Here is a 27690-nt window from a genome sequence, read left to right as displayed (position 1 = left end):
GCCAGGGTAGGAGAGGGCAAAGCGTGTGAAGAGGCTATAAAATAAACCCACCAGGATGTTTGAAAAAAAAAAAAAAAAAAAACCCCAAATAAACAACAAACCCCAAATACCCAATTGGGCAGGAAAATCGAATCGAAAAATCGATTCAATAGGCTGAATCGAATCAAAATTTTTTTTCCTGAATCAGGCAGCACACTACTGTGGATGGGCTATTTATTTAGCCAAATGGATTTTTATCGTAGATTATCCTTGCATTGGACACTACACTCTCAAATTTGCAGCAATTCTGCATGAATAGCTACATCATAACATTACTTCAAATTTGGCATATTTGGCACAGGGGGTGAAATTTGGCAATTTTCAGGGTCAATTATTAAAAAAAAAAATAGTACAAACTCTTCAAAAGGAATTCTTGGTTTTATTGTACTAATCATCCATAGACGAAAATGAAACTGAATAATACTTTTAACCAGATCACAAAATGATAAATGCATGCCCAAAATTATTCCAATATTAGGAATTGTCTGGAAAACTTCAGATGCACACTGATAATTCTAAAAAGAAGGAATCCGAGTAGAAGAATGACTGACAACTGTCCCAAACAAGTGGATGTTATCCCCTCCTACTAGCAAATTATGATAGAGAAACAGCACAGTTACTTACCGTAACAGGTGTTATCCAGGGACAGCAGGCAGATATTCTTTACGCATGGGTGACGTCACCGACGGAGCCCTCGGTACGGACCTTTTTAACTAGAAAGTTCTAGTTGGCCGCACCGCGCGTGCGCGAGTGCCTTCCCGCCCGACGGAGGAGTGCGTGGTCCCCAGTTAAGATAAGCCAGCTAAGAAGCCAACCCGGGGAGGAGGGTGGGACGTAAGAATATCTGCCTGCTGTCCCTGGATAACACCTGTTACGGTAAGTAACTGTGCTTTATCCCAGGACAAGCAGGCAGCATATTCTTTACGCATGGGTGACCTCCAAGCTAACAAAGAGGGAGGAGGGATGGTTGGCCATTAGGAAAATAAATTCTGAAGTACAGATTGGCCGAAGTGCCCATCCCGTCTGGAGAAAGCATCCAGACAGTAGTGAGTAGTGAATGTGTGAACTGAGGACCAGGTGGCAGCTTTGCAGATTTCCTCAATGGGTGTGGAACGGAGGAAAGCAACAGAAGCGGCCATAGCTCTCACCCTGTGGGCAGTGACAGCACCGTCCAGTGACAGACCGGCCCGAGCATAACAGAACGCGATGCAAGCAGCAAGCCAGTTGGATAGCGTCCGTTTAGAGACCGGTCGACCGAGACGATTAGGGTCGAAGGTCAGGAAGAGCTGAGGGGACAAGCGGTGAGCCCTTGTACGATCAAGATAGTAAGCCAGGGCACGCTTGCAATCAAGACTGTGTAATGCCTGTTCCCCAGGATGTGAATGAGGTTTCGGGAAAAAAACAGGCAACACAATGGACTGGTTGAGGTGAAAAGCCGAGACAACCTTGGGAAGGAATTTTGGATGCGTACGCAGAACCACCTTGTCATGGTAAAAAACAGTGAACGGTGGATCGGCGACCAGTGCATGCATCTCACTAACCCTCCTGGCAGAGGTGATGGCAATGAGGAAAAGCACCTTCCATGTTAGAAGTTTGAGCGAAGTTGTGGCAAGAGGCTCAAAAGGAGGTTTCATGAGGGCTGATAAAACCACATTCAGGTCCCAGACGACCGGAGGAGGCTTTAGAGGTGGTTTGACATTGAAGAGGTCCCTCATGAATCGGGAAACCAGAGGATGAGCCGTGAGAGGTTTTCCGAGGATAGGTTCATGAAACGCAGTGATGGCACTGAGGTGGACTCTGATTGAGGTAGACTTGAGGCCCGCATTGGACAGGGAGAGCAAGTAGTCCAGTACAGTTTCCACCGCTAAAGAGGTGGGGTTGTGATGATGACGGAGGCACCAAGAGGAGAACCTGGTCCACTTCTGATGGTAACATTGGAGAGTGGCCGGTTTCCTGGAGGCGTCCAAAATGAGACGGACAGGCTGAGATAGATTTCCTGGAGAGGTCAGCCCGAGAGAAACCAAGCTGTCAGGTGGAGCGAAGACAGATTGGGATGCAGCAGAGACTGACGTTGCTGTGTAAGTAGAGTAGGATACACAGGAAGAGGAATGGGCTCCCTGACGCTGAGCTGAAGCAGGAGAGGAAACCAGTGTTGGCGAGGCCACCGAGGAGCGATGAGAATCATGGTGGCCCTGTCCCTGCGGAGTTTGGACAAAGTCCGCAACATCAGAGGTAGTGGAGGGAAGGCATAGAGGAACCGATCCGTCCAGTCGAGCAGGAATGCATCTGGGGCCAGACGGTGAGGAGAGAAGAGTCTGGAGCAGAACTGGGGCAGCTGATGGTTGTGAGGAGCTGCAAATAGGTCCACCTGCGGAGTGCCCCAGCGAGCAAAGATGGAGTGGAGCGTGGGAGGATCCAAAGTCCACTCGTGAGGTTGAAGGATGCGGCTGAGATTGTCGGCCAGGGAGTTCTGTTCGCCCTGGATATAGACCGCCTTGAGGAAGAGACTGCGGGCCGTGGCCCAGGTCCAAATGCGGAGAGCCTCCTGACAAAGGAGGCGAGACCCGGTGCCGCCCTGCTTGTTTATGTAGTACATGGCGACTTGATTGTCTGTGCACAGGAGAAGAACCTGAGGGCAGAGAAGGTGCTGGAAGGCCTTGAGAGCGTAGAACATGGCTCTCAGTTCTAGGAAATTGATGTGATGTAGACGCTCCTGCGGGGTCCAAAGACCTTGGGTGCGTAGATCTCCCAGGTGAGCTCCCCATGCATAAGGGGAGGCATCTGTGGTGATGATCATGGAATGAGGGGGCAGATGAAAAAGAAGGCCCCTGGAAAGATTTGAGGAGTTCAACCACCATTGTAGAGATCGCTGAAGAGACGATGTCACAGAGATGGGATGAGAAAGAAGATTCGAGGTCTGTGACCACTGGTTGGCCAGAGTCCATTGAGGTGTCCTGAGGTGGAGTCGCGCCAGGGGAAGCACATGCACCGTCGAGGCCATGTGGCCCAGGAGGACCATCATCTGTCTGGCAGAAATAGAGTGATGAAGGAGCACCTGACGACAAAGGTGGAGCAGAGTCCGTTGACGGTCGGAGGGGAGGAACGCCCTCATTAGTGTGGTGTCGAGAACTGCTCCAATGAACTGAAGGCGCTGTGTGGGAAGCAGATGCGACTTGGGGTAGTTGATCTCGAACCCCAGGAGATGGAGAAGAGAGATGGTATGATGAGTGGCTTGTAGCACAAGTGGAGACGTAGGTGCTTTCACTAACCAATCGTCCAAGTAGGGGAACACCTGGAGGTTGTGAGACCTGAGAAAGGCCGCCACCACAATGAGGCATTTGGTGAATACCCTGGGTGATGAAGCGAGGCCAAAAGGTAGCACTTTGTACTGATAATGGCGGTGGTGCACCTGGAATCGCAGGTAGCGACGTGAAGTTGGATTGATTGGGATGTGAGTGTAGGCCTCTTTGAGGTCCAGGGAACATAGCCAGTCGTGTTGAGAGAGAAGAGGGTAAAGCGTGGCAAGGGAGAGCATTCTGAATTTCTCCCTGACTAGAAACTTGTTGAGGTTCCTGAGATCGAGAATGGGACGGAGGTCTCCTGTCTTCTTTGGAACTAGGAAGTAACGGGAGTAGAATCCCCGGCCTCTTTGTTCCGGAGGCACTTCTTCGATGGCATTGAGAAGAAGGAGGGATTGGACCTCCCTCAGGAGGAGGGGGGTCTGAGTTGAATGAGAAGCAGACTCTACGGGAGGATTGTCTGGTGGAAGAGTCTGGAAGTTGAGAGAGTAGCCGTGGCGGATGATGTTGAGGACCCACTGGTCCGATGTGATGACCTCCCAACGGCTGAGGAAGATGTGGAGCCTGCCTCCGATGGCTGAGGAAGAAGCAATGAGGGTGGAAGACTGGCTAAGCCCTGGAGAGAGGAGTCAAAAGGGCTGATATGGTTTGGTAGGAGGAAGAGGCTTGGCAGGTTGATTAGACTGGGCACGAGCCTGGGTGTGCTGGTGTTGACGGGGCCGCCTAGGTTGCTGTGAAGGTGGATTGAGCGGCCTAGCGGAGAACCTGCGCTGATATGAGGCCTGTGGTCTGTAAGGACGAGCAGGTGGCGCCTTTTTCTTAGGTTTTATGAGAGTGTCCCATCTGGTCTCATGGGCTGAGAGTTTCTGCGTGGTGGTATCCAGGGACTCTCCAAATAATTCATCCCCAAGACAGGGGGCGTTGGCTAGTCGGTCTTGATGGTTGATATCCAAATCAGAGACCCTGAGCCAGGCCAGGCGGCGCATAGCCACAGCAATGGCAGATGCACGGGAGGTGAGCTCAAAAGAATCATAGATAGAGCGCACCATAAATTTTCTCAGTTGGAGCAGGCTGGAGATATGCTGCTGGAATAGTGGAACCTTGTGTTCCGGCAGGTACTTCTGCATAGCGGAGAGTTGCAGGACCAGATGTTTCAAGTAGAATGAGAAATGGAATGAGTAGTTGTTAGCCCTGTTGGCAAGCATGGCATTCTGGTAGAGTCGCTTGCCAAACTTGTCCATTGTTTTGCCTTCTCTGCCAGGAGGGGTAGAGGCATAAACACTCGAGCCCTGAGACTTTTTTAAGGTGGACTCCACCAGGAGAGATTCATGAGGCAGCTGGGTTTTATCAAATCCCGGGATTGGTATAACCCTGTAGAGGCTATCCAGTTTACGGGGGGCCCCAGGGACAGTCAGTGGGTTCTCCCAATTTTTATAAAAAGTTTCCCGTAGGATGTCATGCACGGGCAACTTTAGGAACTCTTTGGGAGGTTGATCGAAATCCAATGCCTCCAGGAAAGCTTGTGACTTCTTAGAGTCAGATTCCAGAGGCAAAGATAAAGCCCCCGACAACTCCCTGAGGAATTTAGAAAAGGAAGATTGTTCAGGCTTAGATGTGGTATCGGGGGCCGAAGGCTCTTCGTCCGACGACGATGCATCCTCCTCGGTACCGGGAGGGGATTCTTCCCATAGGTCTGGGTCTCTGACATCGGTGTGCGCGTGTCGAGAGACCGGAGTGGAAGGCTCGGTATGGTGAGTTTTAGACAGAGACTTGCCTGAGCGTACCGAGACGGTACCGGGGGATGAAGACCTGTGTCTGTCTCGGTCCCGGGAAGAACGGTGCCGGTCAGGGTCACGGGAAGACCGGTGTCCTGTTCGGTCCCGAGGAGGATCGGTCGTCGTCAAGGCGATAGTCTCGGCATGGGTATGGAGATGCGACGCCGAGAGAATGGGCATGGAGGAGTCCAAAGGTACCGATGGAGTGGATACCGGTTGGACGGTGCGGGGCTCGGGCCGGTCTGGTACCGAAAGCAGCGGTGCCAAGATAGAGGGCAAGAGCTGTTGAAGTTGCTGTTGGAGTTGTTCCTGCAACTTATCCTGGAGGATGGCCGCAATGCGGTCATCCAGGGGTGGCACCGGAACCACTTTTTTCTGTTTTGGTTCCATGGGTGCCGCTCTATGCCCCGGCGATGAGGAGGCCGATGACGAGGCACTCACCGATATCGGGGCGGAGCATTTTTTGGGTCGGCGTGGAGCCGAAAGGGCTGGTGTCGCCACCGAGGTGGGAGGGCGCTCAAGGGTGGAAGGCTTCTTAGCCGGCTTACCTGGCGCCGGTGGCGCCGATGTCGTTTCAGGCGGTGTCGAAGTGGTCGGTGCCGATTTCGACGGTGCCGCAGGTGAAGAAGTCGAGTCCATAGCCGGGCCGGTGCCGAAAAGTAGATTTTGTTGGATTTGACGATTCTTCAAAGTGCGTTTTTTAAGAGTGGCACAGCGGGTGCAGGAGTCCGCCCGAAGTTCCGGTCCCAAACACTGTAAACACCAATTGTGTGGGTCAGTGAGGGAGATCGGGCGTGCACACCGCTGGCACTTCTTAAAACCCGGCTGCGGGGGCATGAATGGGAACACGGCCTCCGCAAAATCAAACCCCGAGGCCTGGATAGTGACAACAGGCCCCGCCGGGGCAGGAACGAAAAATAAAGCAAAAAGAAAGGAATTTTTTTTTTTTTTTTTTTTTGTAAACTGAAAGAAAAAAGCACCCGAAGGTGAATAAACGAAAAAAGAACGCGAGCGGGAAGGCAAAAAGAGAATTTCAACGGAGTTGAAAAAACACACGTCTTCTTCGCTCCGCGGAAATGAAGAAACTGGGGACCACGCACTCCTCCGTCGGGCGAGAAGGCACTCGCGCACGCGCGGTGCGGCCAACTAGAACTTTCTAGTTAAAAAGGTCCGTACCGAGGGCTCCGTCGGTGACGTCACCCATGCGTAAAGAATATGCTGCCTGCTTGTCCTGGGATAATGATCTTTTCCAGTGATCTCACCAGTATAACATGCTAGAGACTGTATGTTTTTCAATAAATATGATGGACAAGTTATCTAAAGAGCAAGATTTTTTTTTAACAGTTGATCAACCTGTACCTTATCAACTGGTTGGATTTTACCCCTGAGTGCCCAAAACATTATCTAATGTAACATAAGGTAAAAATATGGATATTCCTGCTAAACAGATCTCTAATTTTATTTAATTTATTCTGAAAAAATTCTGCGAAATTATTAGCTCTAAGCTATAAAGCAGGAGAAACAGTAAGAACAAAATTGGATGAAGTTAATATTGAAAATGTCTAAAAAAGACACTTAGATATATGTATCTGTCTCAGCAATCCTATGCTCAAAATAGGCTTTTTTTGGCTTTCAACACTGCAGAGCTTTCCTTTGGGAGATAAGTACTTAAAATTAGAACATGCTTCAACAAATATACCTTTTGAAAGGCAGCTATAGTCCTCTGTACTTGTATTCTCCATAAGTAAGCACTTTCAGAATCAACAGCAAAAACCTTCAGCTTACTTTCTAGCCAAGTTACCATGCAACAAACATTTAGTGAATTAAGCCCTTGTTATCAACCAGACATACTGTATATGTATGAAGGGAATTTAAAGGAACGAAAAATATTTACATTGATTGCATTTCAGCATTTATTAAGATTCCAAAAAAGAAGGCAAAAAAAACATATTATAGAAGATTGTAAAAACAAAGAACTCTAGTGCTGAATGTCTATTTAAAGTACAGTTCATGTCCAAAAGGGGGAAAAAAGGATTACAGTGTAAGGAATATTTTGCCAGCACCACCACTGGCAACTCATACATCTTTCTGTTTGGGACAAAATTGTCAGGCTTAACTTGTAAACAGTCCTTATTGATCCGACAGGCCTTTCATTCGGGTCACTTGAGTTTGGCCAAACATTGGAAAAGACGTGAAATACTATCTTTAACATCTTGGATTAAAAAGTTATGGTTGATCTGTGATATGGAGCGCCTGGTTGCACTTTTTCTAAATGGGAATCGATTTGGACCCCTTTTCTACTGGCACATAGTTCTTGATGCTGTACACCACCTCTCTTATTAAAGTGGGATACTGCAAGGAAGGGGGGAAGGGAAGGGAGGGGAGGGAGTTGTTTTCTTTTTATAACTATTGTCAAAAACAAAAAACCAAACAAATTTCTGGGAATATTTCCATTGCTATTGTTTTGTACTTGGTTCAATCCAGAGTGCTCTGATGCTATGTTCTGCTTTTGTGATACTTTTTTTGACTGCTTTTGGCTGTTTTCCTTGTATTGTTGTTTTGACCTTGAATTCAATAAACACTTCCATAAATTAAAAAAATGCATTCATAAATTTGATACTTTTATTAGTGCAGGTTTCAGGTTTATTTAAAAATTTGATATATCGTCATTAAAATTCAAAGCGGTTTTACATAATAAAAACAAAGAATAAAGAGGGCATAAGTTAAAAACAAATTACAATTATTATTACAGATGATCAAACGCACAGACAAACGTTAACATATCGATACAAAATGGAAAAGGGCAGAAATACATTTGTATAATGAAAAAGAGAGGGAGAAGGATCAAAACAAAAGGGATGGGAACAAAAACTAAATAGTCTGGTACTTTGTAAGATAGGTTAAAATGATTAAAAAATGGCAAGGAACAAATTTACATTGCAGTCCTTAGAAGGACTGTTATACTCCAAATGCGTCTTTAAAAAGAAAGGCCTTCAAGTTACTTTTAAATTTATCAAGCAAAAATGATAGACAAAAAAAAAAATCAACTTTGCAATCCTATTATTCTGGAAAAAAGTACTAAGGGAGAAATCTACTTTGAAGTACCATTTTAAACTACCATTATGTCCTACAGCTAATAATATTTATTTATATGATGTTATGCAGTACATTTGATAATATAAATTAAAGACTACTTTGTTATATATTGGCTTCGAACTTTTTTCCTCCCATTTCCATTTAATAATACCTGAAATAAATTTTCACATACATTTACAATCATCTCGCCCAAGTTATAATTAAAAGGACAGAAGCTGAAATCCAATTACCTCCTAATATCAAGTAATTTGTATTTGCAGGATTCATTTTCTGCATTAACAGTAAAGAACAAGGTCTCCAAAAAACAAACAAACCCCAGTTGCTGTATCTCATTTGCAAAGATTCTCTCTTGTTTTTTGTAATTGTTTTATATAAACCAAACTATCAGAACACACTGAACACTTAATTTATAATTTATACATGAGTGAATGCAAATGATTTTGAGACTTTTTTTTAATTCCCACATCCCTAATTAATATTCATGAGTATAATTTCACAAAGACAGTTATAAAACTATGTCAGAAGGACCTGAAAATATAGCTGCCCTAGGATGCCATAAAACGAAAGAGGAAATTATTTTTTCCTCTCCTAAGAAAGGAGGATTTAAACTCAACACAAATATTTAGTGAGTGATGGGTTTTATAATATTTTAATCAAGTTATTCATTACACAGAAATAACACTGTGGAAGAAAACAGATAATGTTACACAAAGGCTAAGTTCATTTGTTCTGGACAGGTGGCCAGTCTGCAGCTCTGTGCTGGCATCCAAAGCCCACCCACAATAGCACTAAAGATGATTATGCAAATGCAAGCTATTCCCTGCTATTTTCCCAGGAATAGGAGAAGGACTCCATGTGGAAGAGGCAATTGTTTCCCAGTCATGTGGAAAAACAAACCAAGTAGAATATTTAAGACTGGAGAGAAAGAAGGGCTTGAGATTAGGTACTGTATATGCCAGGCCAAGTTTTCTGTTGTTGTTTCAGTGGAATGCAACATTAATTTTCAGAGGTAGGATCAGAGTGAAGAAGCTACTGTTTGCTACAGCAGACCAGATCCTGTCCTGGCAAATAATAACATTCAGTGTATACCTAACCTCTGGTAGAAGAGGAAAAAAAAAAAAAAAAAGTCAAAGAAAACAGCAAATTTCAACAAAAACAATCATTTAGAAGTCAGTATGCCTGTGTGACAAAACAACTGGACTTCTAGTATTATGTTAGTCCAGTGATTTTCAACTAGTGTGTCAGAACACAATTTGACAATTAGTAAGCCTGTGCTTTACCTATGCACCACTTGTGCCTGTAAACTGGGGAGAGCAGAGACCCAGAGAGTCAGGTACTTGAAATCCACATTAACTGTACCTCCAATGATAATTATTGCCACCAGCCCCAACCAGAAATGTTACAGATCTGCTGTTCATAGGTTCTGAGTAGCACATTTGCAGGGTTTTGTGTTACTTTAATATCTGGCAGTGGAGGAATTTTGGGCTAGATTCTATAAACAGCTCCAGTATCGGTATCCACCTAAGAAATGGCCGCCACACGTAGGTGCCGCTCATAGAACTGTGGCTGATTTTATAAACCAGGCACCTTAAATGTATTTATTTTATTTATTTAAAAATTCTTTTAGCCCGCTTACACCTAAGCGGTTCACAGAAATATATTCATTAATATCAAATGACAATAAAACATAATTTACATTCATAAAAGTTCTTCAGAAAATCATTTAAAAAAAGCTTCCACAAATAAACCTGTCTTCAAAACCTTCTTAAATTTATGTAAGTCAGATAACCAAAGGGGTCCTGTCAAATTGTTCCATAACAATACTTCTGCCACTGAAATAATGGAAGTCCTAATTTTCTCATAATGTACAGTCGATAGCTCTTCACTAACTAACTGTAGCGTCTGATTTGTTTGTACTATATGTAAAGCTGCTATAATTGGGTATGTATGAGCTGTAACCCACTTTGTATAAAGCAGGATATAAATCAATAAACTAGCCCCTTCTGACTTAAAATATCTTAATGGCTGGTACATTTTTAAAAAAAAAAATATTTTATTAATTTTAAGATACAAATCAGTAGAAATATACAATTAATAAAAATATACAAAGATACAGTAGTTAGCTATAACATGAAATCAACTAGTTGCTTATAACACAAATGATATATATAAAATGATGACTATAAGGCCATACAACTAGTGTCTCATGTCCAATATATAAGTAAGACCAGTACATTTAACTATGGCTGAAGAGCTCCCAACAAGCATGAAGAGCTCCCAACAAGCTTCAAAGAATAGCTTCATTTGATAACTCATATATTAACATTTAAGTACTACATCAGGGATCTCAAAGTCCCTCCTTGAGGGCCGCAATCCAGTCGGGTTTTCAAGATTTCCCCAATGAATATGCATGAGATCTATGTGCATGCACTGCTTTCAATGCATATTCATTGGGGAAATCCTGAAAACCCGACTGGATTGCGGCCCTCAAGGAGGGACTTTGAGATCCCTGTACTACATGTTAATGGTCCAAAGCACAATAAGTTTGGACAGGGCTCCAAATTTGGTGGAAATAACTAGTAGAGTTACGTTTTGTTCCACCATACAATGAATTCTACTTTAGATAAGTCCTTCCAACAATGCAGGATATTTTTTATAGCCAAAAACAGTAATATATTAAGCAAACGGGCATTGGAGTCAGACAAAGAATAATAATTTTAAGGTGTAGGGGTTCTTTAATGTTTAAAATGGTGGATATAGTGTTTCAGACTTTTTCCCAATACAGTTTAAGATGTGGGCATAGATAAATCATGTGAGGTAGCATGCCTACAAATTTTCCACAGGACCAGCATAGATTGGAGCCTTTATTAGAAAATTTAGCAATTTTCTGTGGTGTCCAATGTGACCGATACAGTAAAAGGTAAATTGACTGTAGGACTTCTGCTAATCAAGTGGATTTAAATACCCTAGTCCAGTGTTTCCCAACCCTGTCCTGGAGGAAAACCAGCCAGTCGGGTTTTTGGGATAACCCTAATGAATATGCATGAGAGAGATTTGCATATAATGGAGGTGAAAGGCATGCAAATCTGCTCCATGCATATTCATTAGGGTTATCCCAAACACTGCCCTAGTCCACACTTTTTGCCATATCTCAACATCAGCTGAAATTATTGCATGCCATGCACTCATTTGCAATATAGATACTGAGGAGGTTTGTCTCAACAATGCGTACCATTTGGAGGCTACACTTTTAACACCTGTGTCGAGTACCATGGGATCTCAAAATGATCTACCTTAAATATGAACACAATGTAGGCTAGCTTTTTAAAGGTCTACATTTAAGGCACCGGTTTCGCATCTACGGAGGCGCATAATTTATTTATTCATTCATTTTTCTATATCGTTCTCCCAAAAGAGCTCAGAACAGTTTATATGAATTTATTCAGGTACACAAGCATTTTTCCCTGTCTATCCTTGCGGGCTCACAATCTATCTAATCTACCTGGGGCAATATATTTTCCTCCCTCATTTAATTCATGGGATTTGTCATCATCCACCTTGTCCCTTGCTGTTACTCTTGATCCTAATTTATTAATTCTCAGTGATTTTAATTTTCATTGGGAAGCACCCACACGTCCATATGATAAGGTTATTTCTCTGTTATCTGATCTTGCATTGATACAAGTTAAGTTTCCAACTTACCATGCAGGACAGACACACTCTTGATCTGGTGATTTCATCATCTCTCTCTTCTAATATTTCTCTTACTAATTTGATTCTATTACTGTTCTTTGGTCGGACCACTTTCTGATCTCATTTCAATTACAGGCTTACACTAAGATGACCTCATCAGCATCAGGTGTGGATTCTCCAGTTATCTCTAAAATGAATCCTTCTATCATTCCTCCTTTATGGACTTATTTACTTTCAGACTTTAATAGTCTCTCTTTAAATCTCCAAGTTTTTACTTGGAATCAAGCACTTAACCAGGGTCTTACCATGGCAGTCACTACTTCTAAACTCTATCCCATTGTTCAAGACTCTGATGATTTCTATAAGGCCTTTCTCTTTTATGTCAACAATGTACAGAAAAAAATCAGGAGGAAACAAAACTGTCCAGCAAACTTACTTTTACCATCACTAATACTAAAACCCTAAGCGCGCATGCGCACTCCTACCTACGTGTTCCGTGATCTGTAGCTCCGTGGCCGGCAAAGAAATTGTAAAGCAGAGAAAATTTGGCGCGTGCGCACGTTCCATTTCCAACAAGTGCCAGTTTACTTTATACAGTGTGCCCGTGGCCGGCAGAGAAATTGTAAAGCATTCAGCGCATGCACGTTCGGTGATATACCACTTGGGCAAGGTGTATTAAGTGGTTTACGATCAAGTACTCAAGCATTTTCCCTATCTCACAGTCTGTCTAATATGCCTGGGACAGTAGAGGATTAAGTGAGTAGGACGAGGTTTGAACCCACAACCTCAGGATGCTGAGGCTGTAGCTTTCGACTTGATCTGTAGCTCTAATCACTATGCCACACTCCTGTTGCTAATTTAAAAAAGGATTTATTACAACACTGCTTTTATAAATAAGTGATTCCATTTGCAGGAGGAAAAGCGGAACCAAATATTACAAGTGGCTGTCTGTCTGTACTGGATGACTGGCTGCTCTAAACAGGGACCCACCCAGAAAGTCTACAGTCTTCCTTCATTCGGACACTTTTGTACGCATCTTTCTGAGCTCATATTCTGCCAAGGCCAACAATGATGTAACTAAAGCACAGAAAGCCATTTGTGATGCTATCCAATGTAAAAGCACATCAAATTATTTTCACAACACTCAGGTGGTTAACTAATTGCTCATAGACTACACTCGATTTGACCTTAATATTCATTCCACTCAACTGTTCTTTCATAATGCCTCTGTGTTCTTGCTATGGTTTTTGCTTTGTCCACATGGAAAATATAAATTAGCTCACACTTACTTCTATGTATTTTAAATCAGGTCTTTTATTTAAACTTCTCTCAATACTTTTTTAGTTGGGTGACGGATGAATTTGCAGCATCTCAACATATGTTAAAAGTACATTTAAATTTAAAATGGCATATTCCAAGCCATGCTCTATGAAAAGATCTAGATGACTATACAAAGCTACATATGAATAACACCATTAATACTATAGATATTGCAAAGTTGGATGTTCCTTACTTATTCTTTAAAAAATATTTTAACACAGAGAAAAAGTACTCAATTTCCTTCTACAAGTCGCACAGAGGTCCTTTGACTAAGCTATGGTAGCGCTCAGGTGCCCTGTGATTAGTTCCCAATTGGCTTGCGCTACCTGTATTCTAAAATATTTTTTTTTAATGTTTTTCTAGGAGATAGTGTGTCTGAGGGGGTAAAGAGGGCATTTCCACACAACCCCCCCCTTTTTACAATACCACGCTAGCAATTTTTAGCGCTGGCCACAGCAGAAACAGCTCCGACGCTCATAGGAACTTTATGAGTGTTGGAGCTGTTACCGCCATGACCAGTGATAAAAAAAAAAAAAAATGTTAGTGTAGTTTTGTAAAAGGGGGGTAAGTGTCTACATTACCACATGCAAAATGATTAGTGCAAGATTACTACGGAATGCCTTTCTGCTTACAAAATAGATGTCAGTAAGTCCTACTGTGGTAATTTTTCTTAATGGCTGCATGCTCATGCAACACTAGTGCTTTGCCATTAAGTGAAAATTGTCCATTTCCCAACTGCAGTAAAAATGGTCTTAGAACGTTAAGGCCAACTTTTACCACAGCTTGGTATAAGGACCTCAAAGAAAAAGCAATTGTTTTCCCATTATTAAATTAGAGGCATACATCGCATATATCGACAGACCGTCAACAGATGAGCTGCCATGTTAGAAGCTAAATATACATAAAATAAAATTAGTTTTTCCAAATCTGGCAATCCTTCCAGAGAAATACCTCAGTAGAATGTACTCTCATTACTGATAATAGCTGACCAATCCATGCATGTTACAATTACAATTCAATCATTTATATTCCACTATTGCCAGCAATTAGTTCATAGCGGATAGCATATAAAAAGACTTAGGGCTCCTTTTATGAAGGTGCGCTATGGATTTTATCGCACGCACCAGATTAACGTGCACTAGCCAAAAATCTACCACCTGCTCAAAAGAAGGCGGTAGCAGCTAGCGCACGCAGCATTTTAGCATGCGCTATTCTGCGTGTTAAGGCCTTAGCACGCCTTTGTAAAAGGAGCCCTAAATCAAATTATTTTAGAATATACACATAATGGAACCAGTTTGAACTAAGAAAATAATATCCTGTTATTGACTACTGAGATTGAATTTTTGGAACAGAAGTGTTTTAAATGCTTTTTTAAAAGCACTTAAAATAGTTATAGATCGTATTTGAATCGGCAGAAGTTGGACAAACAGACATAGCCTTATAAGAAAAACCACCATAAATAGTCATTTATGCACAATTCCCTTTGAACTAGAGAACTACAACACCAGTGTACTGGGTACGCTATAATATCGACTAATCAAAGACTTACAGATCAAATTATTCATATACAGTGGTACCTTGGATTACGAGCATAATCCGTTCCAGGAGCATGCTCGTAATCCAAAATGCTCGTTTATCAAAGCGAGTTTCCCCATAGGAAATAATGGAAACTCGCTTTGATGCGTTCCCCCCCCCCCCCCACGAGAACCGGCATTGCTCCCCCCAAAGGCCCCCCCTGCGATCCGGCACCCCCCCCCCCCCCACGATTCGGCAATCCCCCCAACGCGATTGGGCACCCCACCACCACGATCCAGCACCCCCCCCCCCCCCCCGCCGCTTCTTACCCTCATCTGGGCACCGGCATGTCCTGTGCTTGGTGCCGGTGCCCAAAATCGGCCTCTTCTTCGGCTAGGCTTTGAGCATGCTCAGATGCTCAAGGCCTAGCAGAAGAGGAGGCCGATCTTCGGGCACCGGCACCAAGCACAGGACATGCCGGTGCCCAGATGAGGGTAAGAAGCGGCAGGGGGGGGGGTGCCGGATCGCATCGGGGGGGGGGGGGGCCGGATCACGGGGGGGGGGGGGGAGGGTGCCGGATTGCGGGGGGGGGGGGGGCGCTCGTAAATCGAGCCATACTCGGTTTCCGAGGCACCGATTTTGCAAATGTTTTGCTCATCTTGCAAAACACTTGCAAACCGGTGCACTCGTAAACCGAGGTACCACTGTACTGTGGAATTAATCCATAAAATATTTTAAACAAAAGACAGCACAATTTAAATGTTACTCTGACCTTAAATGGTAACTAGTGTAAACCTATATAAGATGATGTGATTCTATCTGATTGTTTTTAGTTTATAAATTCCAAGTTTATTAAAATTTGATATACCACTTAAAAAATTGTCAAAGTGGTGTACAATACATTTTAAAATAAGTATAAAAATTTGGGGATATATAATTAAGACGTAAACCAAAACAAGACAGACTGAGACACATAGGAAAGCGGGGTAGAATTACAGTCGTAAAAGGAAAGAAAAACAAAGAGGGTCGACACAATGAGAAAGGGAATTTATGCTCTTCCTTAGTTAATTTTAAGGGAAGTAGGTGGTTTAGGATGTCATAGGCTTCCTTAAATAAAAAAGTTTTAAAGTTTGTTTTAAATTTATCAATATTTTCTTCCTCTCTTGAGTGGTAGTGAGTTCCAGTGTACAGGCGCGGTAACTGAGAAGATACGTTTCTGGGTGGCGTTGTAAAAAAGGTGTCTTAAGGATGGAACATGTAAAAGGAATTGATTGCTAGATCTTAGAGTTCTTGATGAGCAGTAGGGGACAAGTAATCTATCATTAAAGCTTGCTGTACGCAAAATTTTTGTTTTGAATGTAAGCAGTAAGATTTTATAGGTAATTCTGTGGGTGGTGGGAAGCCAATGTAATTTTATTAGAAGGGGATGTCACAAGGTCAAATTTTTTTTCTTTATGTTTCAATTTGACAGCGGTATTTTGAATAATTTGTAAACTTCGAAGTTCTTTTTGAGTGATTCCATGATATAGAGAGTTATAATAGGCCAATTGCGAGATTATTAATGAGTGAAGAATGTTAAGGGATGACAGTTCTAATATTTTTGATATTGATCACATCATTCTTAACTTATAGAAGCATTTTTTGACAACTGAGCTAATTTGTGAATAAAAAGTTAGTTTATCGTTGATAATGATACCTAGGATTTTAACAGAATTTGATAATTTTAGCGGAGTAGATTTGAGGTAAATAGGAGAGATGGGCTGGTCATCACTATTCCAAAAGAAGATCATCTCTGTTGATTTTAATGGGTTTAAGCATATAACTAAGTAGCCACTGGTTAACTGTTTCCAGTTTGATACTGATGTCTTGAATATCTTATTGATTAGTTAGATTAATTGTATGTAATAGCTGGATGTCATCAGCATAGGTATACACTGTGAACCCGATTGATTGTGCGATTGTGAGGATCGTTTGTAACCATCTAAGCAAATTCTTAGAAATTCCCAAATACAATAATCTAATTTAGTTAGAATTAAAGCCTGTACTACTAGTCTAAACTGATCTTGTTGCAAAAATTTCCTTATCCTTTCTCAAAATCCAAAAGGTGTTTGGGGCAATATGGTTACAACATCTGTTCCTCTATAGTCAATTTGCTGTTCAGTATGATACTTACCCCCTCTTCTACTAAACAACGCTAGCGGTTTTAGCACGGGGAGCCGCGCTGAATGGCCCGCGCTGCTCCAGACACTCATAGAGTTCTTATGAGCGTCCGGAGCAGCGTGGGTCATTCAGCGCGGTTTAGTAGAAGAGGCCCTGAATTTTAGAGGTAATGCTAAATTATAATCCACCCCATTTATTCTGAGGATAGAACTTTTTTCTTGAATATATTTAGGACCTAGTAGTAATAATGTAGCTTTATCTTGGTTCATTTTCAGATAGCTAGTACTCATCCAATCAATGGAAACATTGAGAAATCTTCTGCTGAATATCTTGTAACATCACCTATTTGAAATAGTAATATCTGCATAGATAAACATATGATAACACACTGCCTCCAGTTTTCTTCCCAATGATGAAAGTAATATATTAAACAATATGGGAGATAAATGAGAAACCTGCACTCCCGATTGTAGTACCGGTACTTACTTTTCTGACAACACTTCATGCATCTTAACCCTATAAGATCTGAATGACAAAAACCTTGTAAATCATGACCACATCTTTGGATCCCTCAGATGAGAATCCATTCACCTCACTATTTTCATCTTTCCATTCTCAGTATATTCCACAAGAAAAAGCAGAATAAGGATGAACATAACCTTCCATAATGATGAAACACCAATATGTACTCCAATTTTATTTTATTCAGAGAACCTTTAAATGCCATGTAAGCTTACGGGTTATAACAGCTGCAAAGGTATACTATGCAGCTTATTTAACATTGCCACATATTACAACTACCACCAGACCTTTCTGCGGTGACCAATTTAACATTCAGACATTTAGAATAATAAGTAGATACTTATACAATTCTATTACAAAATGACAACATATCATAAAAAAGTCTAAAATAGAGTTTACCTGTGCATAGTCCCTTTCAATCACAGCTTTCTTCTGACTGAATGTCCTAGAAAAAAATATGAAAATATGTAACTAAAATGCATATAAATATACTATAAATAGTGAGGACCAGGTCAAATGAAAAGCCTTTGAAAATTACTAACACATACTGTAATAAAAGTCAGTTATACAAGTTAATACCAGGGCTCAGACTCTATTTATATATCTATATAGGAGTTCGGAGGAGTGGGGAAGGGAACAGAGCTCGCAGGGACAGGACAGGGACAAACTTTGTCCCTGTTAGCGAGTGACGCAGGGACAAAAAAATTCATTGATGAAAACAAAAACAGAAAACTGTGGATACAGATGGTTTGGAGATAATTTATTATACACTGACATATAAAAACATGAAAATTCAATTTAAAAAGTACAATGATAAAAAATACAGTGATAAAAATCCAACCGAACCCTACACAGTCCGTGTTTCAGTGAACATGCCTTTCTCAGGGGTCCTAAAAGAAAGAGGTAATGATGAATAATGATAAAGAGAAAGATAAAAAGATGGAAGATAAGATGCGACTTTGATGCCAATCTAGAGCATGCATAATAATAATAATAATAATAGAACAGTTTATATACCGCAGGACCATGAAGTTCTATGCAGTTTACAATAATTAGAAGATGTTACAGTTTGAATGGATTTAGCAATGTTCTGCCGGTTAACAATGATTGAAAGATGCTACAAGTTGAGTGGAATTAGCAAAGTTAGAAACTAGTGATTAACAACTCTAGGAATCAGTTATTGTGGGATGAGGTTAGTTGCCTAAGTACTTTATTAGTGTCTATACTCGACTGCAGGATAAAACAAGTGAGCCAAGTGTGATCATGCTATATAGAGAGACTTGAAACATCGACAAGAGACATAAGAGGAAAAAATGTGCCAAAAAAGGCCGAAAAGAAAAAGTGCCATGGTGTGTGTTAGAGTATAAGATTAAGCACAGAAATCTATAAAGTGCCTAAGAGAAGCCATAAGAATGAAAAGTTAATAGGATAAAGAACCATAGTGCGTGTCTGATTTTGAAAATATGAAGAGATATGTGACATAATGTAATAATGAGAAGACATTATACATACCAATGGTTTGCAAACTCACATATAAAGAATTGGATTGAAAACAGTCTATTGTCTTTAAACTATATAAAAAAACACATTGTATTCAAACATGAAATATGTAAAGCATGGTCAAGATGAAATATAATGCACCCATCATTGTGACCATGCTTTACTAAACTAAACTAAACTAAACCATTAGGTTTGTATACCGCACCATCTCCGCATGCGCAGAGCTCGGTACGGTTTACAGAGGTTAAGAGGAAAGGAATTACAAAGAAGGGGTATAGGAGAGGGACTGAGAGGATAGAGAGGGGCAGGGTACTAGAGAACGGGAGGAGATTAGATTTTTGAGAAGAGCCAAGTTTTCAAGCGTTTACGGAAGGATTGGAAGGAGCTAGAATTTCTGAGCGGGGATGAGAGGTTGTTCCAGAGTTCAGTGGTTCTAAAGGGGAGGGATGTTCCAAGTTTTCCTGCGCGGGATATACCTTTTATAGATGGGAAAGATAGTTTCAGTTTTTGGGAGGGTCTAGAAGAGAGCGGGTTTGATGAATTCCAGAAGAGTGGGATAACGGGAGGAAGGACGCCATGTAGAATCTTGAAGGCTAAGCAGGCACATTTATAGAGGACTCTGGAGTATACTGGGAGCCAGTGAAGCTTGGAGAGGAGTGGGGAAACGTGATCAAACTTGCCTTTTGCGAAAATAAGCTTGGCAGCGGCGTTCTGAATTAGCTGAAGTCTATGGAGGTTTTTCTTAGTTAGGCTTATATAGATGGAGTTGCAGTAGTCTAGTCTAGAGAGGATGGTGGATTGGACGAGGATGGCGAAATGAGAATGATGAAAACAAGATCTTACTTTTCTTAACATATGGAGGCTAAAGAAGCATTTTTTTACTAGGGAGTTGAGGTGATCGTTGAAGGAGAGAGAGGAGTCTAAGATGATGCCTAGGACTTTGCTTGAGAACTCAAGATGAAGAGTGGGGCCGGAAGGTAGAGGGATGGAGGTGGGTAAATGATCTGAAATTGGGCCGAGCCAAAGGAGTTTGGTTTTGGACTCATTCAGTTTCATTTGTACAGATTGGGCCCAGGATTGGAGGTTCGTAATACATGTGGAGATGTTCTCAGTGAGGTTCGAGAGGTTCGCGTCGGTTTCGAGGAGGATGAGGATGTCGTCAGCATAGGAGTAGAGAGTTTCTAGGGGGGATAGATGAAGGAGTTTCAGAGAGGACATGTAGATGTTGAAAAGAATAGGAGAGAGGGGTGAGCCTTGCGGGACTCCACATTTCGGCTTCCAGGCGGGGGATGAAGAACCGTTTGTGTTTACGGTGTAGGAGCGGAAGCGTAGGAATTTCGAGAACCAATCAAGGACTGTGGAGCTTATGCCTATTTCGGAGAGTTGGAAGATAAGGATGTCGTGGTGAACGACATCGAAGGCTGCGGAGAGGTCGAATTGAAGAAGAACAGCGAATTTGTTTCGAGAATGGAGTTGTTGCACCTTAGAGATTAGTGAGGCCAAGAGGGATTCGGTGCTGAAGTTGGGTCTGAAGCCGAATTGGTGGGGTAGGAGGATAGAGAAACGTTCTAGGTAGGATGAGAGTTGGGTGGATATGATGGATTCTAATAACTTGGTTAGGAGAGGGATATTTGCTATAGGACGGTAGTTAGATGGAATGGTGGGATCAAGATCGGCCTTTTTCAGTAGAGGGGACAGTGAAATGTGTCCCATGTCGGGGGAGAAAAGGCCCGATGTTAGGGCAGAGTTTATGAGGTCGGTGAGGGAAGCGATGGCCTGTGTAGGGATATTATCGAATAGATAGGAGGGGAAAGGATCCAAAATGCACTTGCAAGTTTTTAGTTTGTGGCAGAGTTTGGAGACTTGCGGTTCAGAGACAGGCTCGAAGGCGGTCCAGGATCTGTCGGCAGGAATGGGGGTGGATACAGGTGAGGTAGGATTGAGATCAATAGAGGTCAGGGAATTGTAGGAGACTGTGGGAGGGAAGGAGCATCTTAGAGTGGTAACCTTTTCATTAAAGAAATTTGCAAGGGCATCAGCTGATAGGGATGGTGGAAGCGAACGTGGGTCTTTTTTTGTAGTTAGGGAGCGCCAGATGTTGAACAGCGCACTGATTTGGTTATTGGATCTAGAGATCTTATCTCCAAAGAAATTTTTCCTGGCTTTTTTTAGTGTTGAGTTGTAAAATTTAATGTTAGCCCTCCAGGTCTGTCTATCAGAGGGGGATTTAGATTTTTTCCATTTGCGCTCCAAAGCGCGACATTTCTGTTTCAATTCTCTGTGAAGAGGTAGGTACCAGGGGGCCTTTCGGGGGTAGGAGATGGTTTTGGTAGTTAATGGAGCAAGGGAGTGGTAGGTGGACTCGGAGAGGGTGATCCAGTTGTGCCAATGTGATTCAGGGTCTATAGGTCTAGGGTTGGAGGAGAGTTTGTTGAGGAGTTTGGACCAGAATAGGTTGCTCGAGGTTTTTAACTTTAAAATTACAACATGAAATGATTTGTCTAGTAATTTGATAGTTCTTATTATCCTGCTGTCTTAGAAATAAGTCATTTTATTCTGTTATTTTAACTGCATTATTCTATGTGTTTATGTTTTACTATGGTTTCTTCATGTTTGGAAGGGGTGAATTTTGGTGATATTTAAGAGATAGAAGCATTCTTTCCACAGCACTTACTCTTCCCATCTAGGCAGGACAATGCAGAAAGAACACTTCCGTGGTAGGGTGACGGCGGAAGGCTGGCTTCGAGTCGGCTGCCTGAAGATTTTAAATTTCAGCGGCAGGAAGGTGGTAGGTGGGGAAGTTGGGACTCAAGGAGGTTCCTGGAGAGTGTAGTGTCAAGCGCAGTCACCACGGGCCACATAAAACGGCCAGGCAGGACGGATTTGGCCTGCGGGCCTTGTGTTTGACACATGTGCTCTAGGTCACTGTTCTTCAACTGCCGGTCCACAGAAAATTCCTGCCGGTCCGCACAGGACCAGCGAGATCAACATCTGCAATTTCCTGCCGGTCCACAAAGGGCCGGCAAGATCGACGAGCTGAAGTCCGCTCAGGGCCGGAGAGATCATGGGGAGCCTCCGACAGTGGCTTTCTCTCCTCCCAGCAGCTCTCATTACTTACCAGCGCAGCGATTCAGGAAGGCAACCTTGGGGCTTTTGCTGAGTTGTGGGCACCTCTGATGATGCAACTTCCTCTTTCCTCAGAGGCGGTGCAACCCATCAAAGGACCCGAGGCTGCCTTCCTGAATCGCTGCACTGGCAAGTAAGGACTAAGGAGAACTGCTGGTAGGGGAGAAAGCCACTGTTAGAGGCTGGGAAGCTGTTGGGCATGGTAAAAGACCCTTAATCCTCACCCCCCGCATACACTCCAACCCCCCCACCCCCACATCCCTCTCCCCCCCCTCCTCTGGTTTCCCACACCCTCCATTTTATCTTCTCACCCAACTACGATAAACCTATGCTAAAACTACTTTGCTTCCTTCCACGCTACCTGCAATTCCGACAAAATTTTTGTAAATCCGGGTTCAGACCGGATCCTAATGTAATGGATGTAAACCGCCTAGAACTCTTTGGGTATGGCGGGATATAAGAACATAATAATAATAATAATAATAATAATAATAAAAATAAAAATAAAAAAAGGGACAGCTGCTACTGGACCTGGAGGGAAGGATAAGGAGAGATGCTGCTGGGAGGGGAGGAGGGAAAGGAATCTGGGAAGGTGCTAGGCAAGGGAAAAAAAGGGAAAACTGTTACTGGACCTGGAGAGGGAGAATAATAATAATAATAATAACAGTTTATATACCGCAGGACCGTGAAGTTCTATGCGGTTTACAATGAATTAGAAAGATTCTATGAATTAGAATGAATTACAATGAATTAGAAAGATTCTATGAATTAGAATGAATTACAATGAATTAGAAAGATTCTATGAATTAGAATGAATTACAATGAATTAGAAAGATTCTATGAATTAGAATGAATTACAATGAATTAGAAAGATTCAATGCGGTTTACAATGAATTAGAAGATTCTACAAATTGAATGGAACATTCATAGCTAGAGATTAGTGGTTGACAGTTTATGGGATCGGATTTGGGGGGTGAGATTGTGATGGGGTCGATTGTGCAGATTCATTACCTAGGTACTTCAAGGAGAGATGCTGCTGGGAGGGGAGGAGGGAAAGGAGTCTGGGAAGGTGCTGGGCAAGGGAAAAAAGGGACAGCTACTACTGGACCTGGAGAGGGAGAAGGAGAGATGCTGCTAGGAGGGGAGGAGGGAAAGGAGTCTGGGAAGCTGCTGGACAAGGGAAAAAAGGGACAGCTGCTACTGGACCTGGAGGGCAGGAGAAGGAGAGATGCTGCTGAGAGGGGAGGAGGGAAAGGGAAGGGAAGAGAGTTACTGCTGGACAGGGAGGAGGGAAGGGAGAAAGAAAAAGGAAGGAAACAGCTGGCAGGGAGATTAGAGGAGGGGAAGGGGAGAGACAGGGATGAGATGGGAAGGAGGGGCAGCAGAGAAATAGAGAGGGACAAAGATGCCAGATCTGGTGTAGGAGAGATAAAAATGAAGAGAGCAGTGAAGCTGCAATGAATCATGTAAAAAGGAGAGAGGGGGCACAGGCTGGATGGAAAGGGGAGAAGGGCATAGAAAGAAGACAAATACCAAATGGAAGGGGGAGAAGTCATACAGTAGATGGAAGGGGCAGATGCTGGATTGAAGAAACAGAGAGGGCAGATGCTAGAAGGAAGAGAGTAAAAAGAAGATGAAAGCAGAAACCAGAGATAACAAAAGATAAAACCAAATAATTTTATTTCTATTTTGTGATTAGAATATATCAGATTTGAAATATATATCCTGCTAGAGCTGGGGACTGCAAAGTCCAGGCAGTGGCTTAGGGCTCTCTCTGACCAGGGGGCAGTTGCCCTAGTTGCACTCCCCTAACCCTATTCCTACTATGTGACTGCGGTATTCTGTTAGCATGATATTTCTGTGTAGCATTCTGTAATAATTTGGCTTATTCAGTTTTCTTGATAGTAGAGGGGATATATGTGAAGGAGAGGGGAGACAGGGGTTTTGTTGATCCTTGCTCTGTATTATTTGTATTTATAAAATGACAATTGTACAGAATATTGTTTCTTTTTATACTTTAATAAAATACATTCAATATAAAATCATAACTGAGGCTTGTGCGGATGGGATCAGATGGTTTGCGAGGACCGAGCTCACGGAGACGGAGCGGAAACGGGGTTTTTAAATTTCAGTCCTAGTAGTTTGCCGGTCCACAAAATAATTTTTTTTTCCCCACCGGTCCATAGGTGTAAAAAGGTTGAAGAACACTGCTCTAGGTAAATCAGGCATATCTCATCCCCAGACAACTAAGGCTTAGTGCACCTCCTCTGGATGGCTATTGCTGCACAATATAATCTATACCAAATGGCTTGGGTTTGTGTTAAATTTCAGTTGTGCAGTGCATGACCTTCCAGCTGGTCTTATCTCAAGATTAGCCAGAAGATACACAGATGCAGAGAACAGAAAAAGATGGCAAGAAGTCTCATGAGATTAGCCAGAAGATACACAGATGCAGAGAACAGAAAAAGATGGCAAGAAGTGACAAAGAAGATAGTGTAGGTGGAGAGGATAAACAGATGATGAAAGTAAAGGACACACAAAGGAGGAACTGATACCTACAAAGCCAAATTACAGAAAGATCAACAAGGTGAAAATGGAGAAGAGACTCAAAATGGTATGAAATGCACACAAAGGTAGCCCCCAATAGAAAAAGCTATAATCTCTGTAAATTTGCTAAAAAAATAAATAAATAAATTAGTATTTTGGTATGATAGAATAAAATAAGTTGAAAACGTTTAATCTGAGCAAGCTATTTTCAGGCACATGTTCACTAGGCCTATAACTTTTATCAATTGAATATGCAGGGCTAGAAAGGAACAACAGTGAGTGCTCAAATAGAGAAGCAATTTGCAACATTCTCTCCAGGACCTTTTGAATGGGTGCACAAATTGACTGATTTTACTAGCTACCCTGCTAACAGAAAATTTTATAACACTGTCCAGTACTACCTTGCCTCACCTGACTTTCCCTTCATGCCACCTATCTGGCATAAATTCCAGTGCTGTATGTACTTAAATCACTTTACCTAAATAACATTACTGTACTTAAATAACATTTTTACAGGATAGCATTTGTTATTTTTACTTAAGTAATAATTTCACCAATTTTCAATACTTTTACCTAGTTGCATCTGATGCTTGCAGTTAAAAGTAAAAGCAGAAGCAGAAGCAAGATGTAAATGATGATTTCTCAATAAACCAAAATCAGAAGCAAAACCTGAAATAGGATTTTGTTACTGCAAACCTTATCCAGTGTTCTCCCTAGCGTGTTTTAGCAGGGCGCTCCGCCCAGCTAATTTAGGTGAGCACCTGGCTGTCATCTTGCATCCGCACCACCAGCATCAAAGCCGCGCTCCAATCCTCTTCCCTGTCCCTACTCCAGGGGTGTCCAACCTGCGGCCTGACAAGGAGTTTTGTGCGACCCAGCTTCTCTCTCCCTCCGGCGGTAGTTTTCTGGCCGGCTCCCTTCTGCAGTCGGCTGCGGATGGCGCCGGCTCCTCACGCGCGATCTGTGGCTGTGTCAGAAGCGTTCCCTCTGACGTCATGACATCAGAGCGAAGGCTTCCAAATCAGCCATGAATCGCGCGAGGAGCCAACACCACCCACCACCGACTGCAGAAGGGAGCCGGCCAGAAAACTACCGCCGGAGGGAGAGAGAAGCTGGGTCGCACAAAACTCCTTGTCAGGCCGCAGGTTGGACACCCCTGGAGTAGAGACAGGGAAGAGGATTGGTGCGCGGCTTGCAAAAAAAATGTGTCCCAAGAACCAAAGTGACTGTAGGAGTCCTGAGACTCTGACTAGAGTTTCTGAATTATTAATTGGTGAAATTGGTGAGTATTTTGGGGTATTTCATATATGTGGTCTTTGGGAAAAAGATATTTGAAGGGAGAACTGTTGGGAAGAGAAAGGAAGAAATGGTGGACCTGGGGAAGGGAGGCAGGCAGGCAGGGGGAGAGATGGGATGGGGTCAGTTGGGAAGAGAAAGGGAGAGAAGTTGGATCTTGGGATGGGAAGGAGGGAGAAATGTTAGGTCTGTGGATGGAAGGCAGAGATGTAGCATCTCTTTTTTTCCCCTCCATTTCATTGTTCAGCATCAAAGGGGGAGGGAAGAAGAAAACAGAAAAGAGAGGGAGCAAAATGTTGGACCATGGAGATAGAGGAGGAGAGATGGACCCCATGGGAGGGCAGGAGGGAAGAGAGCTGGGATAAGAAGATGCTAGGCAGGAGATGGAAAGAAAAGGGCAGGGAGTTACAGCCTGACCAGTGGAGAGAGGGAGGGGGATTCTGAAAGTGGTGAGCCATGTGGATGAGGTCAAAAGGGAAATGACAAGATGAGTAAGAGAGCAGTGAGTACAGTGGTAGAAATGTGGTAATGGGGAGTAGATAGAAGGAAATAGGAGGCTGGGAAAGGAGTGAGATGGGAAATGGGAGAGCTAGGGACTGAGAGAAGATGGAGAATTGAGAGGTAGCTGAACATTTATAAAGAAGAAGGGTGAGAAAGAAGGCAAGATTTGAGTGGACAGAGGCAAAAAAAAGAAAAAGTTAAGAAGGCTGAAAGGGAAAAATCAATACGTTGGAGACAGGCATAAGGAAAGAATGGAACAGTATTGAGAAGAGGAGAAAAACTGGACAGCAAACATTGGAAAGAGAATTGGTAGAAGATCGACAAAAAGCAGAAAGAGAAACTGGGACCAAGATGATGGAAAAACAAAACATCCAGACAATAAGGTAGAAAAAATTGTTTTATTATGAATTTATTAACTGGAATATGTTAGCTTTGGGATATGTGCATCACAATTATTTTTGTATTCAGTGGCGTAGTCATATACAGCTGATTTGGGGGAGGGACTGGAGCCCAAAATTAGTGGAGGGGCACCAAAGTTTCTCCCTGCCTGAGTGCAATTTATAAATACTTGAGCTAGTGGAGATTCCCAAGCCCTGCCAACTGAATACATCTTCCTCCAGTCTGGCAACTTTGCAGCCAAAGGCAATATCCTCAAGCTGCCCCTGCTTTCATGCATACATGAAAACCAAGGGGGGGGGCAGGGAGGAGGCCCAAAAGAGCAGTAATATTTACCCTGATTAAACGATCCTCCACGTGCGCTGCTGACAGCTGATTCAGAATCCCCGCTCTGATGAGGCTCACCTCTGAAGAGGCTCACCATAGCTGTAATAGAAATGAATGGGAGAACCAGGAACACGCATCCCTGCTCATCAGAGTGGGGATGCGGAAGCCTGTGGCTGCTCCCACTGTCAGCGGTGTACGTGGAGGATCACTCAGTCAGGGTAAGAATTACTGCTTTTTTGGGTTCCTCTCTACAGTGTCCCTTTAATGAAGGTTTATTATTAAATACGTACATCTTCTATATTAGTGATTGCAAATTTGGGACCTGCTCAGCCTTTTTTTTTTTTTTGCTCATCAGCTAGTGTTGGTGTTTGTGCGGCCCCAGAAAATTTTTTTGTCCAACGTGGCCCAGGGAAGGTTGGACACCCCTACCCTACTCCTTCACCGTGAGCAGGGAGGGGTAACTTTCATAGCGTTCCAGGTCGTGGGCCAACCCTCTTCCCCACTCCTACTCCTTCACTGTAAGCAGGGAGGGTTAATTTGCATAGCATCAAATTTGCACCAACATATTTCCCCGTCCC

General features: G+C 42.8%; 1 protein-coding gene across 3 annotated transcripts in view; it reads right to left on the bottom strand.

Annotated features, from left to right (window-relative positions):
* FCHSD2 (FCH and double SH3 domains 2) overlaps window positions 1-27690 on the bottom strand; it is a 330943-nt gene that overhangs the window by 239399 nt on the left and 63854 nt on the right. For all 3 annotated transcript variants that reach the window (XM_033947792.1, XM_033947791.1, XM_033947793.1), the window contains exon 3: window positions 17819-17864. In XM_033947792.1, the coding sequence (XP_033803683.1) occupies window positions 17819-17864 (46 nt within the window). The remainder of the gene's footprint in view (window positions 1-17818; window positions 17865-27690) is intronic.

The sequence above is a fragment of the Geotrypetes seraphini genome, chromosome 6, assembly GCF_902459505.1.
Source record: "Geotrypetes seraphini chromosome 6, aGeoSer1.1, whole genome shotgun sequence".
Taxonomy (NCBI): domain Eukaryota; kingdom Metazoa; phylum Chordata; class Amphibia; order Gymnophiona; family Dermophiidae; genus Geotrypetes; species Geotrypetes seraphini.
The sequence above is the reverse complement of the archived record's forward strand: the minus strand, read 5'-3'. Positions and strand labels throughout refer to the sequence as shown.